This window comes from Pongo pygmaeus, chromosome 16 (genome assembly GCF_028885625.2).
Source record: "Pongo pygmaeus isolate AG05252 chromosome 16, NHGRI_mPonPyg2-v2.0_pri, whole genome shotgun sequence".
Classification (NCBI taxonomy): Eukaryota; Metazoa; Chordata; class Mammalia; order Primates; family Hominidae; genus Pongo; species Pongo pygmaeus.
Genome location: NC_072389.2, coordinates 69,129,867 through 69,144,366, shown reverse-complemented (window position 1 = coordinate 69,144,366; position 14,500 = coordinate 69,129,867). Strand labels below are relative to the sequence as shown.

Here is a 14,500-nt window from a genome sequence, read left to right as displayed (position 1 = left end):
AATATCTTTCAGATTTTGATGTGTTCTTTCAGCAGTTGCCCCTTCAACCCTTTGGCTTAATCTTTTGTATATCTGCTTTACAGTTTACAGAACACCTTTGTATACATTATTGAATTTTAATTCTTATATTCTTATAACTATTCTTGTAAGGTAGTTATTATCCCTATTTCACAGATAAGCAAACTGAGAGTCATTCATTTAACAAACATTTAGCACTTTTCAAGTGTCAGGCAGTATTTTAGGCATTAGACGTGTAGTAGTGAACAAGACAGATAAGGTCTCTACTTTAATCCTTTAGTCTTCAGGATAGAGATAATAAGTTAACAAGCATATAAAATAATTTCAGATAATATTAAAAAAAAGAGCAATAAAGATTACCTTGGGTAGGGTGTGGTATTAGGTAATGAGGTAGGTCAGAGAGTGCTCTTAGAAGAGGTGGCATCTTAATAGAGACCTGAATGGTGAGGCATTTAGAGTACCTAAGTAATTGCCAAGGACCCACACAAATAATTGGAACCATAAGAAACTGAGCTCATATCTTCTCTTTTTATTAATCTCCCCTCCCCTCCCGTCCTCTCTTTTCTTTCTTTCTTTTTTTGATAGGGTCTCACTTTGTCACCCAGGTTGGAGTGCAGTGGCGCTATCTCAGCCAACTGCATCCTTGATTTCCTGGGGCTCAGGTGGTCCTCCCAACTCAGCTTTCTGAGTAGCTGGGACTGTAGACATGCGCCACCATGCCTGGCTAATTTTCGTATTTTTTAAAAGAAACAGGGTTTTGCCATGTTGCCCAGGCTGAACTCGAACTCCTGAGCTCAAGCAATCTGCCTGCCTTGGCCTCCCAAGTGCTGGGATTACAGGCATGTATTTCAGCACTTGCGGGAACTCTTAGCTAGTCATCCTTGGCCTGAACACAGCCTCCACAACAGTACATGGAAATTCCTGGATGGGTTGTGAATATTAGTATCTGTGAAGTCTCTGTGTATAGGATCAAATACGGACTATATGTTTTAACATGTGCATGCTCATCGTATTTACTTGTGTGCAATGCAGGTAGTTGTTTGTGTGTCAGCTGGATACAGACATAGTGCTGCTGTCACAGAGGATGGGGAATTATACACATGGGGTGAAGGAGACTTTGGAAGATTAGGTAAGATTTTTTAAAAATGGAAGTTATTCTTCTAGAAAATTAGAAATGATTAAGTTACTGAGAAGCCGTGAGAGTGGATTTACTAGGCCAAAGACTGTCATTTATTTTGTTAGTTTAAGCTCAGAGGAAGATAATTTTATATAGGTAAGACCTATATTTTAGTGCTGATATTTAAGATGCAATTAAATCTAGCAAGCATTTACTGAGTGTGCCCTATTATGACCAGGCACTGTAGGGTTTCTGGAATAAAAGCAATACCATCATTATCCTGAAGTTTATAATCTAGTGGGTAATGAAAACAAGTCAACATGAGCATGAAACAGGACAACATAAGGTAAGTGCTGTGAGGGGAGCATGAAAAGAATATTCTAGTGGTTCACTGAAGTGACTCTATGACCCAGTTTAGGAGCACCTTAGAAGATTGAGAAGATGTTAGAAATGATTGTCTTTTTCATATTGCATTGCATTAAAAGAAATCTCAATTCTATTTTAAAGTTGTAACATTTATTCTACTTGTGAAGTCGAGGCCTAGAGAAAAAGAGTTAACGTTGTTTCTTTGTTGTTGTGTGTGTTTTATCCAAGGTCATGGTGACAGCAATAGTCGTAACATTCCAACATTAGTAAAAGACATTAGCAATGTAGGAGAGGTTTCTTGTGGCAGTTCACATACTATTGCTCTGTCTAAAGATGGGAGAACTGTATGGTCTTTTGGAGGAGGAGACAATGGTATGTAAAAAATTATTTATCAGTAGCTTTGGCTTTTTTCTTGAGTTTTTTAAAAATTTATTTTTCAGTTATATATGCCATGTAGAATGACTCAAATACAGATGAGCAGAAATTAAAAAATGAACTGAGCTTTTACAAATGTTACTTTAACCATTGTTAACATTTTGGAAATAGACTTCTAAATAAATACACATTTATACAAATATTTACATATATTTCTACTTAGATGTGTTTTTAAAAACCAAAGTATACCTACATGTGTATGTTTTATATAAGTTTATATATGTTTTGACATATATATATTTTACTCTAATAGTTTTTTTTTTTTTTTTTTTGAGACAGGGTCTTGCTTTGTTACCCAGGCTAGAGTGCAGTAATGCAAACCTGGCTCACTGCAGCCTCAACCTCCTGGGCTCAAGCAATCCTCCTGCCTCAGCCCCCCAAGTAGCTGGGACTACAGGCACGCACCACCATGCCTGACTAAGTTTTGTATTTTTTTTAGAGACAGGATTTTGCTTTATTGCCCAGGCTGGCCTCGAACTTCTGGGCTCAAGTGATCTGCCAGATTTAGTCTTCCAAAGTGCTTGTATTACAGGCATGAACCTCTGTGCCCGGCATAAGTATCTTTTTTATATCAACAAGTATGACTCTACATCATTCTTTTAAATGGCTCAAAGTGTCCTTTTATTTGATGGTGGCACAATTTATAAAACCAGTTTCTTATTGTTGAGTATCTAGATGGTTTCAATTTTTTTCAGTGTTAACAACAACACAATGAATGACTAAATCTTTGTCCACTTTAATTAGTCACTCCTACTAGCAGTGTGAATGCTTACTTCCCCATAGTCTTCAACAACAGCATGTATTAAATTTAATTAAATAATTTCAATAGTGCAAATGGTATCATTTAATTTATACTTTTTTTATTCCTGGTGTGGTTGGATTTGTAGATGGTTGGCCATTTGTTTTTCTTCTTTAATGATTTGTCAAGTTTTCAATTTCATGAGCTATTGATTTTTTTAAAAGTTTATGAAAAATTATATGCATATACATTCTTTTTAAGTTTATGAAAAATTATATGCATATAGTACCTGTGTATTTTGTCAGCAAATTTGAAGTTAGAAATATAGCCATTAAAGGGGGAGAAAGAGAGAAAAATAGTTTTCTATGTTTCTTTTAAAGTGATTTAAAGTGATTTTAAATTGCTCGATTTTAATTGCTTGAAATTAAGATATAAAAGGCTATCAGTGATTGTTAACTTTCTTGTAATAAAAATGCTCATTTGTTAACATCCTCAGCTATCAGAAACATAGCTTTTCATATCTGTCAGGTTAGTGATGGAAACATTAGAGCTCTTTATCAACTTTAGTAGTGTTAAAAAGAGTAGAGGTTCTTTAAAACAAGTAAATTGTTTAATGTGTTTGTTTTTATAGGTAAACTTGGTCATGGTGATACCAACAGAGTGTATAAACCTAAAGTTATTGAAGCTTTACAAGGAATGTTCATTCGCAAAGTTTGTGCTGGGAGCCAGTCTTCACTTGCTTTGACATCAACAGGGCAGGTAGGACTAAGGGATGAGTACAGAAGACTTAGAGTATTTCAGAGGATTAGGTGACTAAAAAGTAATAATTGTATTTAAATTTTAAAGTTCAAATAAATACATTTTTAGGCAACATACTGAAATGAAATATTTTCTTCTGTTTGAAGTAGAGTATCTGAGAAGGAACCAGGTTTTCTAACCTGGCATATGTGACCCAGATAAACCTTAGTGGAGCCTCTGTTCTTTGTATTAAACTGACTTTCTAAAATGTTTTAGCATTTAGCTTCCCTTAAACCTTTTCTAAAACATGGATAGTTGGGGAAAGCTGAACTAAATCTTGATGGAGCCAGTGATATGAACTAAGAAGGCAAGAGGGTGATCAAAAAGGAGGGTAAAGAGAACACTTAGGTATGGAAAATATCCTGAGAGAGTTAGGTGTTTCTGAGAAACACTGTGAAGTCAGGCTTAGGATGGTCGGAATTTTATGAGCCTTTATAAAGGCTCATAAGCTTTGTACTTTCATAGCTTATAAGCTTCGAACTTTTACATGCGTATTTTCACTCTTGCCCTATTTGTTTGTTGAGGATAGGGAGGAGCCAGGTATAGTTATAGACTGACAATATTTGTCCCTGTGTATCCATCAGTGATGGCAGTAAAAAAGTGAGCTGGCCACTTACTCTGTCATGTATAGGAGGCCACCTTGTGTCAGGCAGTGGTATAAAAGTGTTTTATGACTAATTCACAAGGCAGAGGAGCAGAAAAGCTGAAATCAGCATATAATTTGATTATTCATTGAGAAACTAGAATGCCTTGTGTTCTAAAAATCTTCAAGCTATTCATCATTACATTAGCTAGTTGCTGCCTTAAGAATATCTCTTCTATGTATTTCTCACTATGGTTTTTGTAGTAAGAATCCATGAATTGAAGTTAGAAGATGCTTATGTATTTGATGTATACACACAGGCAAATAACAGACATCCCTTGAGCATCATGTGCTTCTTTTTTTATGAAGGAGTAATAATTTCTGCTTTGCATACAAGTGATCATATAAGATAATCATTAGAACTGAGAGTTTCTATAGATTATCCAGTACTATTCAACTATTAGTTGGTGGTGGTAGTAATAATAGTAATAATAATAATAAATCCATTACATTGAATTCCAAGAGAACTTGTGAATTGTTTGCTGTATAGAATAGTTGTATTATGAGTACCTTAAGTTATATGAAATCAAATATATATGCATGGAAAAAAACAAAGTCAGAAATACTTTTAAGGGGTAGGAGTAGTTCTGTTTACCATTAAACTTGAGCATGAAATGATGATCAACATTTGCTTTTCCCTCAGTCTGTCTCAGCCCTTTCAGGCCTCTTCTGTACTGACTTCCCACCATACTATACAGTATGGTCCAGTCCCTAAAGGCAAGCCAAGTATTTCTCATCTGGTGCTCAACCGAAGGAACGCTGCAAGAGAAAACTCTATGTAGGCCTTACTGAGTGACAGTATTACAATGATGTGTCACTTAATGGGATGTGTTCTGAGAAATCTGTTATTAGGCCATTTTGTTATTGTGAGAACATTGTAGAGAGTACCACACAAACCTAGATGGTGTAGCCTACTACGCTCCTAGACTATATGGTGTAGCCTATTGCTTCTAGGTTACAAACCTGTACTGCATGTTACTGTACTGAATACCTTCAGAAATTGTAATATAATGGTAAGTATGTATCTAAACATATCTAAACATAGAAAAGGTACAGTAAAAATACTGGCATCAAAGCTCCATTAGATCTTAAGGGACCACTGTTGTATAATGTGGTCTGCTATTGACCGAATGGTGCATGAATGTGTATGATACTTTATGAGTGATTTAGGAAATCTTTGTGATGATTTTGAGTATACATTATTTCACTGTCGTTATCTTTAGTTCCTAACATCTCCTAAAATATGCCTTATATACTGGAATTTTGTTGCATTCTATACTTAAGTAAGTTATCTGGGAACAAGTACAAATATATGTTCTCATTTTATTTTATTTTGAACTCAGGGTCTCACTCTTTTGCTCAGGCTGGAGTACAGTGGCACAAACATGGCTCACTGCAGCCTTGACCTACCTCCTGGGCTCAAGAGATCTTCCCCATCCCAGCTCCCAAGTAGCTGGGACCACAGGCCTGTGCCACAATGCTTGGCCAATTTTTAAAATTTTTGTGGAGATCGGGTCTTGCCACATTGTCCAGGCTGGTATTGAACTCCTGAGCTTGGGTGATCCTCCTGCCATAGCCTCCCAAAGTGCTGGAATTACAGGCTTAAGCCACTACACCTGGACAGTGCTCTTTATTTTTAATTGAAGTGGTTTAATCTCTCAGCAGCAGTCTTTCCTAAAATAATTGCAAGACAAAAACAAATTCTCAAATTTGATGGCATGAAGATAAGAATCTATATAATCTTACCAAAATCTATTGAAGATAAAGAAAAAAAATCATTCAGATTGCTGATTGTTTTGATTTTGTTGATTCTGGGTTGCCAAATTGTCAGTCACTCACCTATTTGTCTTGCCAAAGACAAAAATTTTTTTTCCCACCTAACCGTTTCCCCAAGCATCTTAAATCAGTTAGTGATTATTTTCGTATTCATTAGTCAAAAATGAAGATGTTTAAGGGGAACTATCTTGTTACTGCTTCACATGGCCCTCTTTGTAAGTGATAATTATTGTAACAATGAGGTGAGGTATTTCTAAAACTAAATAATAAACATCAGTTTTGTGATTTATATAATCCATTTTATATGATCATACCTTGTTAAATCTCACCGGAATAGTGAGAAACACATAAAGGAGAAGTTTTAAGACAGTATTTTCAAAGCTGGTAAGATGGGGCAAATATAACAAATTGCAAGCCAATTAGTAGTTTAGCAGACCCTCTCCGAAGACCTTTCTGTTTTTTCTATGACCAGTTATTTTTATTTTCAGATCAGCTGTTTTTCTGCCTATACAGTGAATGCCTAAAGGCAGCATGATAAATCGCTATAACAATCTTTAAAATGATCAAAATGATTTTAACATCAGAAAGTTATTTACTATCAAACCACACTTTAGTTTCATAGATTTCATTTATCCCTAAAGCCAACAATCTAATCATCTCAGGAAGTTATGTGTAGCGTATTTCTGTTTTTTTTCAGGTCTATGCTTGGGGCTGTGGAGCTTGTCTGGGTTGTGGTTCTTCAGAAGCTACTGCTTTGAGACCCAAGCTTATTGAAGAACTTGCTGCCACAAGAATAGTTGATGTTTCTATTGGAGACAGTCATTGTTTGGCTCTTTCTCATGGTAAAGTCATTTGTTTTTAAGGAAATAGTATTAACTGTTGTCTTGTGTAAATATATTACACTTGAATTTGGCTTTTCTTTTATATAATACTTTATATTTTGTTTTTAGATAATGAAGTTTATGCCTGGGGCAATAACTCAATGGGGCAGTGTGGTCAGGGAAATTCCACAGGTCCTATTACTAAACCAAAGAAAGTGAGTGGCTTAGATGGCATAGCTATTCAGCAGATTTCAGCTGGAACATCACATAGTCTGGCATGGACTGCTCTTCCTAGGGACAGGTAAGAGTTATATTTATGTTTAAAAATTCTTGTGTGTTTTAACACAAGAAACACCAATAAAAAGTAGAAACACTAATAAAAACAGAAATAATTGTGCTTTGTTCATAAAATACTCTTCTGAACATATATAGTATTGCTTTTTCTCTATCATAGAAATGACATTAGATTTCTTGTGATTTGAATGTTGAGGTTAGACATGTTTCAGAAGCAAGAAGTCATACCCAGTATTTAAGACATTGTCTTTTAAACATTTTGAATTCTCTCTCATCTCTATATGCTGATTTAAAAAAATTAATTGTCTGCATATCAAGAGGAAATTAAAATAATTAAAATCAGAACTAGTCTTTATTGATTTAATGTTTAACCTCAGTGCTCTTTATCTGGTTGGTTTTTGAAATTTTTTTTTTTTTTTTTTGAAAAAAAAAAAAGATTGTCATACTTAAATCAAGGAGGTTACTTTTTGCAGAAACTTAGCTTTTTCCTAAAGTGCTAACTGTATATGTTTAGTCAATCAGGTAGGTGAGTTTCAGTCACTATTAGGAGATTGAATTTTAAAGAATGTTTGGGTTATTTCAGATATTTTCAGATACACATGGGCTAATTTATAGCTCAGAATGTATTTTATTTGCATTCTATGCCTTTGACTCAGGGTTTTAAAATGATATTCTAACCAATTAAAAATATTTATCGATAGTTATTCCTCTAACACAAAAGCCAAAATAAATAAGTTGAATATAAATAATTTGCTATTAGCATTAAATCTCCAGCTTCCCACTTCATATGTAGATGGTTGGGTCCCAGGAGCTTAAAAGTATTCACAAGAAATTTCAGGATTTTGTCTTTTAATAGATTTCAGTATATCACTCTATAGAGTCAGGATATTTTTCTTAATATGAAATATATATTTTCTGGACTCTTCGAACCAGAGGGCTTTAGTAGATCATGTGACTCAGCCCTCTGCTTTCAGGTGAGTGGACATCCAAACCTTCCAAAACAGGTGGTGGTTGTATGTTTTCTTCTTAAAGATGGCAAATTCTTGGTTTTCCTTAGTCGCTAAAATGAAAGGTTTTATCACTTTGATAATCAATAGTGTCTTCTTTGTATCTTGTTGAAATCATTCAGCTTTAATGTATATATGTATATATATATTTTTTGAGATGGAGTCTCACTCTGTCGCCCAGGCTGGAGTGCAGTGGTACAATCTCTGCTCACTGCAGTGTCTGCTTCCCAGGTTCAAGCGATTCCCCTGCCTTAGCCTCCCAGGTAGCTGGGACTACAGGTATACACCACCATGCCCGACTAATTTTTATATTTTCAGTGGAGATGGGGTTTCACCATGTTGGCCAGGCTGGTCTTGAACTCCTCACCTCAGGTGATCTGCATTCCTTGGCCTCCCAAAGTACCAGGATTACAGGCATGAGCCACCATGCCCGGCCAATATATGTTTTAATTTTCGTTTTTGATCATGCATAAAAATTTCATTTTAAGACTGTTTTATTATTTTCTTGTGTGTCCTTCTAGACAAGTTGTTGCATGGCACCGACCTTATTGTGTAGATCTTGAAGAGAGTACCTTCTCACATCTGCGTTCTTTTCTTGAGAGATACTGTGATAAAATAAACAGTGAGATTCCCCCACTCCCTTTCCCATCATCAAGGTATGTTATATGTACGTTTTGTATGTGTGTGTGTGTGTGTGTGTGTGTGTGTGTGTGTGTGCATGTGTATAAATTATTCCTTTTGAGTTTTGACTTACTGTTCTTTCTTGTTTGTCTTCCCAAATTATATGAAACTTTTTTATAATCTAGAAAAGAGCTAAACTTAGATACTTATTGATAATAACTTCTAGGAAAAAGTTATTTGTAATTTCACAAATCATGTTTTAAAAATTACTGTTGTTCATGACTTGACAAAAATTTTTTTTTTTTTTTTTTTAAGATGGAGTCTTGCTCTGTCACCCAGGCTAGAGTGCAGTGACATGATCTCAGTTCACTGCAGCCTCTGCCTCCCGGGTTCAACCGATTCTCTTTCCTCAGCCTCCTTAGTAGCTGGGATTACAGGCATCCGCCATCATGCGCAGCTAATTTTTGTATTTTTAGTAGAGATGGGGTTTTGCCATGTTGGCCAGGCTAGTCTCTAACTCCTGACTTCAGGTGATCCACCCACCTCGGCCTCCCAAAGTGCTGGGATTACAGGCATGAGCCACCGCACCTGGCCAACAAAATTTTTAAAGATATAAAAATGTTACCCAAACTGGATAGCACAGGCACTTTTATGTTCCAAGAATTCATAGACGTTTATTTGGTTTCAGAGAACACCACAGTTTTCTCAAGCTGTGCCTGAAGCTACTTTCAAATCACCTTGCTCTTGCACTTGCGGGAGGGGTGGCTACCAGCATTCTCGGGAGGCAGGCAGGTCCACTTCGAAATTTGCTCTTCAGACTGATGGACTCAACTGTCCCAGATGAAATCCAAGAGGTAAGAGAATAGGACTTGTGAATCTGTATCTCAAACCACATCTTTCTCTGAGATTTTAGCTATACAATATATTCAACTGTACATTGGACAATTTCAATTGGATGTTGTTTCCCTTACTCCTGTTTTCTTGGTGAGAGTATTTTTGGTTAACTCATCCTTGAGACAAAGGTCAGATACCATCTCTGAGAAACTTTTTATTCCTGCCCTCCCACCAGATTTGGTTTTTCTTGTGTATGTTCTCATTATATCACATTGTATTCTAGTTGCTTATTTACAAACGTGTCACTCTTTTTTCACCAGAAGATGAGTTCCTGAGGGCAAGGACCTAGTGCATGGCTTGGTCAGTAGTAGTAACTGAATAAGTGGACTGGATCATCTATTAGAACTGTAACCAGAGCTAAGGAGAGAAAGGTCAGCTTAAGGAGGAAGAAGTGGCCTAGAATAGAATACTGATTATAAATAAGGAGAGTATAGTTTAAAAAAACTATTTAGTATTATAATACAATATTAAATTTGGGGGAAACTTAAAAATATCTATATATTTTTAATACAAAATACAGAAAATAAACTCTTTTGGCAGGTAATAATAGAAAGTACAGTAATTTTTAAACCAGTGCACTCCTAAATTATCAATGGATCAAAGAAAGAAATTACAAGATAAATTTAATACTTAAGATTAATGAAAACAAAAACTTAACATACCAAAACTCATGAAATGCAGCTAAAGCTGTGCTTGGAGGAAAATTTATAGCTTATAAACATCTATATTAAAAAATATATATATATCGAATCAGTAATTTAACCTTCTACCTTAAGAAATTAGAAAAAGAAGAGTCAACCCAAAGCAAGTAGAAAAAAGGAACTAATGTAGATTAGAGTGAAATTAAAAAAATAAAGAACGGAAAAACAATTGAGGAGATCCAGGAAACTAAATGTTCGTTCTTTGAAAAGACAAAATCAACAAACCTCTGGCTGGACTGACCAAGAAAAATGAGAGAGGACTTAAATTACTCAAATCAGGAATGAAAGACAAGATACTACCACTGACCCTACAGAAATCAAAAGGGAAATTGAGAGGCAGAGCAAGATGGTGGAATGGAAGGCTCCACTGATCATTCCCCCTGCCAAGGACACCAGTTTAACAACTCTACACAGAAAAAAGCACCTTAATGAGAACCAAAAATCAGATGAGCACTTACAGTACCTAGTTTTAACTTCATATCACTGAAAGAGGCACTGAAGAGGTAGAAAGAACAGTCCTGAATAGGCAGTGCCACTCCTCTCCCTGCAGCAGTGGCAGTATGGTGCAGAGAGTGTCTTTGGGTGCTTGGGGAGGGAGAACACAGCAATCGTGAGGCATTGAACTCAGTGCTATCCTGTTAGAGCAGAAAGGAGAACTGGACCAAACTCAGCTGACACCTGTCCACAGAAGGAGCATTTAAACCAACCCTAGCCAGAGGGGAATTGCTGATCCCAGTGATCCAAATTTGAATTCCTGCAAGGCTTGCCACTGAGGGCTATAGTGCTCTGTGTCTCCAAGTAAACTTGAAAGGCAGTCTAGGCCAAAAGGACTGCAACTCTTAGGCGAGTCCTAGTGCTGAACTGGTCCCAGAGACAGTGGACAGAGGGGTACATGACATACTGAGACACCAGCTGGGGTAACTAAGGGAGTGCTGGCTAACACCCCACCGCCCCGACCCCAATGCCAGGCTACACAGCTCGTGGCTCCAAGAGAGACCCCTTTCTTCCACTTGAGAGGGAAGAGTGGGCAGGACTTTGTCTTGTGTCTTAGATACCATCTTGGTCACAGCAGGATAGGGAACCAGTCAGAGTCGCAAAGCTCCCTGTTCCAGGTGCCAGCTCTCAGATGACATTTCTAGACATACCCTGGGCCAGAAGGGAACCCACTGCCTTGAAGAAAAGGACTCAGTACTGGCAACATTCATCACCTGCTAACCGAAGAGCCCGTGGGCTGTGAATAACCAGCATTGATACCCAGCTGCTACGTCAAGGGCTTTGGGTGAGCCTCTGAGACTTTCTGGCTTCAGGTACCAGCACAGCCACGGAGGGATAGAGTACCAAATACACTCTTGGGATCCCTGATTCCAGGACTTAATTCTTGGATGGCATTTCTAGACCTGCCCTGGGCTACAGGAGAACCCATTACTCTGAAGGGTGAGTCCCAGGCCAGGCAGTATTCACCATAAGGTAACTTAAGAATCCCTGGGCCTTAAGCTTGAGGGAACATTGGTGCTTGTCTGGCAATACTCCTTGTGGCCTGGGGTGGTGGTAGCTATGGGGTGAGGCTCCTCTAGCTTTGAAAAGGGGAGGCACAAGTGAAAAAGACTGTGTCTTGTGGTTTGAGTGCCAGCTCAGCCATAGTACAATAGAACATTGGGTAGACCTCTAAGGTTTTTGACTCTAGTCCCTGACTCCCAGATGGCACCTCTAGACCCACCTGAGGCTTGGGGGACCTCACTCCCCCTGAAGGGAAGGACACGGCCTGGCTGTCTTTGCCACTGGCTGATTGTGGAACCACAGAGCCTTGAGCTAACATAGGCAATAGCCAGGGAGTGGTTACGGCAAGCTCGGGTGAGACCCAGTGCTGTGCTGGTGCTGTGCTAGCTTTAGGTCTGACCCAGTGCAGTCATAGTGATGTTGGCCACAGGGGTGCTTGTGTCACTCCACCCCCAGCTTTAGGTGGCTGAGGAGAGGGGGAGAGAGAGAGAGAGACACAGACACACACACAGACACACACACACACACACACACACACACAGTGGTGTTGGCCACAGGGGTGCTTGTGTCACTCCACCCCCAGCTTTAGGTGGCTGAGGAGCGGGAGAAACACACACACACACACACACACACACACACACACACACACACACACACACACACACACACACACACACACACACACACACTCTGGGAGAAAGTAAGGGAACAGAACAAGAGTCTCTGGCTGATAAGACCATCAAGGTGGTAACACACACACACACACACACACACACACACACACACACACACACACACACACACACACACACTCTGTTTGGGAGAAAGTAAGGGAACAGAACAAGAGTCTGATAAGACCATCAAGGTGGTACCTCTACGAGGCTGCAAGAACCACAGCGTTACTAAAGCAGATACAGTTTAGATCACAGTACCCAAGTCCTTTAAAATATCTGGAAAGCCCAAGATATATATGGAAAGCCCACGAAGGATGGGTACAGATAAGCCCAGACAGTGAAGACTACAATAAATACCTAACTCTTCAATATCTACTAGCATCCGCGCCATCCATGACCTGACCAAATGAACCGAAGAAGGCACCAAGGACCAATCCCGGAGAAACAGATTTGTGACCTTTCAGACAGAGAATTCAAAATAGCTTTGTTGAGGAAAGTCAAAGAAATTCAAGATAGCACAGAGAAGGAATTCAGAATCCTATCAGATAAATTTAACAGAGATTAAAATAATTTGAAAGGATCAAGTAGAAATTCTGCAGCTGATAAATGCAATTGACATTTTGAAGAATGCCTCAGAGTCCTTTAATACCAGAATTGATGGCAGAAGAAAGAATTAGTGAGCTGGGCATGGTGGCACACGCCTGTAATCCCAGCACTTTTGGAGGCCAAGGTGGGTGGATCACAAGGTCAAGAGATAGAGACGTTCCTAGCCAACATGGTGAAACCCCTTCTCTACTAAAAATACAAAAAAAATTAGCTGGATGTGGTGGCACATGCCTGTAGTCCCAGCTACTCGGGAGGCTGAGGCAGGAGAATCGCTTGAACCTGGGAGGTGGAGGTTTCAGTGAGCCCAGATTGCGCCACTGCACTTCAGCCTGATGACAGAGTGAGACTCCATCTCAAAAAAAAAAAAAAAAAAGAGAAAAAGAAAAAAAAAAAGAAAATGCACAGAGGAGACAAAAGAAAAAGAATAAAAAAGGTAGAAGCACACCTACAGGATCTAGAAAATAGTCTCAAAAGGGCAAGTCAAAGAGTTATTGGCCTTAAAGAAAAATCTCATGAAGAAAAGCCCAGGACCAAATGGCTTCACTTGTAAATTCCACAAAATATTTAAAGAAGGATTAAGACTAGTTCTTCACAAACTCTTCCAGAATGTAGAAGAGAAGCTAATACTTCCCAACTATATTTTGTGAGGCCAGTATTACCCTAATTGTGGACCAAGACATTGCAAGAAAAGAAAAACTATAGACCTGCTATTAAAGTACTCTGATGCATTCTTCAATATCCATTATGAAGATAGATGTAAAAATTCTCAACAAACTACTAACAAACCAAATCCAGCAACTTACCTAAAAGATTGTACACCATGACCAAATGGGATGTATCCCATTTTCAAAGTATGAAAATCAATCAATATAATACACCATATTAATAGAAAAAATGAACAAAACAATGTGATTGTCTGGATGCTGAAAAAGCATCTGACAAAATTCAACATCCTTTCATGATAAAAATATTCAACAAACTAGGAATAGAAGGGAACTTTCTTAACCTGATAAAGGGCATCTGTGAAAAAGTTATAGTTAATATCATATTCAATGGAGAAAGACGGAAAACCTTCCCCCTAAGATCGGGAATAAAATAAAGACTTCCACTCCTGCCATTTCTATTCTAGCTGGGGCAATTATATAAGATAATGAAATAAAACTCATGTAGATTGAAAAGGAAGTTGTAAAACTATTTCTGTTTGCGGATGACATGATTTTGTGTGTAGAAAATCCTAAGGAACACACACACACTCATACACAACTATTTGGGCTAATAAACGAGTTCAGCAGAGCTTCAGGGTAAAAGATAAATGTACAAAAATTGTTGCTATACACCAACAATGTACAATCAAAAAATGAAATTAAGGAAACAAGTTTATGTACAAAAGCATCAAAAAGAATAGGATACTTAGGAATACATTTAACAAAAGAAGTGTAAGACTTGTACACTGAAAGAACAAAACATTATTGAAAGAAATTAAAGAAGACCGA

The 14,500-nt window shown here is 37.8% G+C and overlaps 1 protein-coding gene across 18 annotated transcripts in view; it reads left to right on the top strand.

The window, feature by feature from the left end:
- Nucleotides 1-14,500, top strand: part of HERC1 (HECT and RLD domain containing E3 ubiquitin protein ligase family member 1) — a 311,831-nt gene that overhangs the window by 143,888 nt on the left and 153,443 nt on the right. For all 18 annotated transcript variants that reach the window (XM_063652260.1, XM_063652248.1, XM_063652245.1 and 15 more), the window contains exons 6-12: nucleotides 1,051-1,147; nucleotides 1,730-1,873; nucleotides 3,307-3,434; nucleotides 6,590-6,734; nucleotides 6,843-7,014; nucleotides 8,536-8,670; nucleotides 9,324-9,489. In XM_063652260.1, coding sequence (XP_063508330.1) covers nucleotides 1,051-1,147; nucleotides 1,730-1,873; nucleotides 3,307-3,434; nucleotides 6,590-6,734; nucleotides 6,843-7,014; nucleotides 8,536-8,670; nucleotides 9,324-9,489 — 987 coding nt within the window. The remainder of the gene's footprint in view (nucleotides 1-1,050; nucleotides 1,148-1,729; nucleotides 1,874-3,306; nucleotides 3,435-6,589; nucleotides 6,735-6,842; nucleotides 7,015-8,535; nucleotides 8,671-9,323; nucleotides 9,490-14,500) is intronic.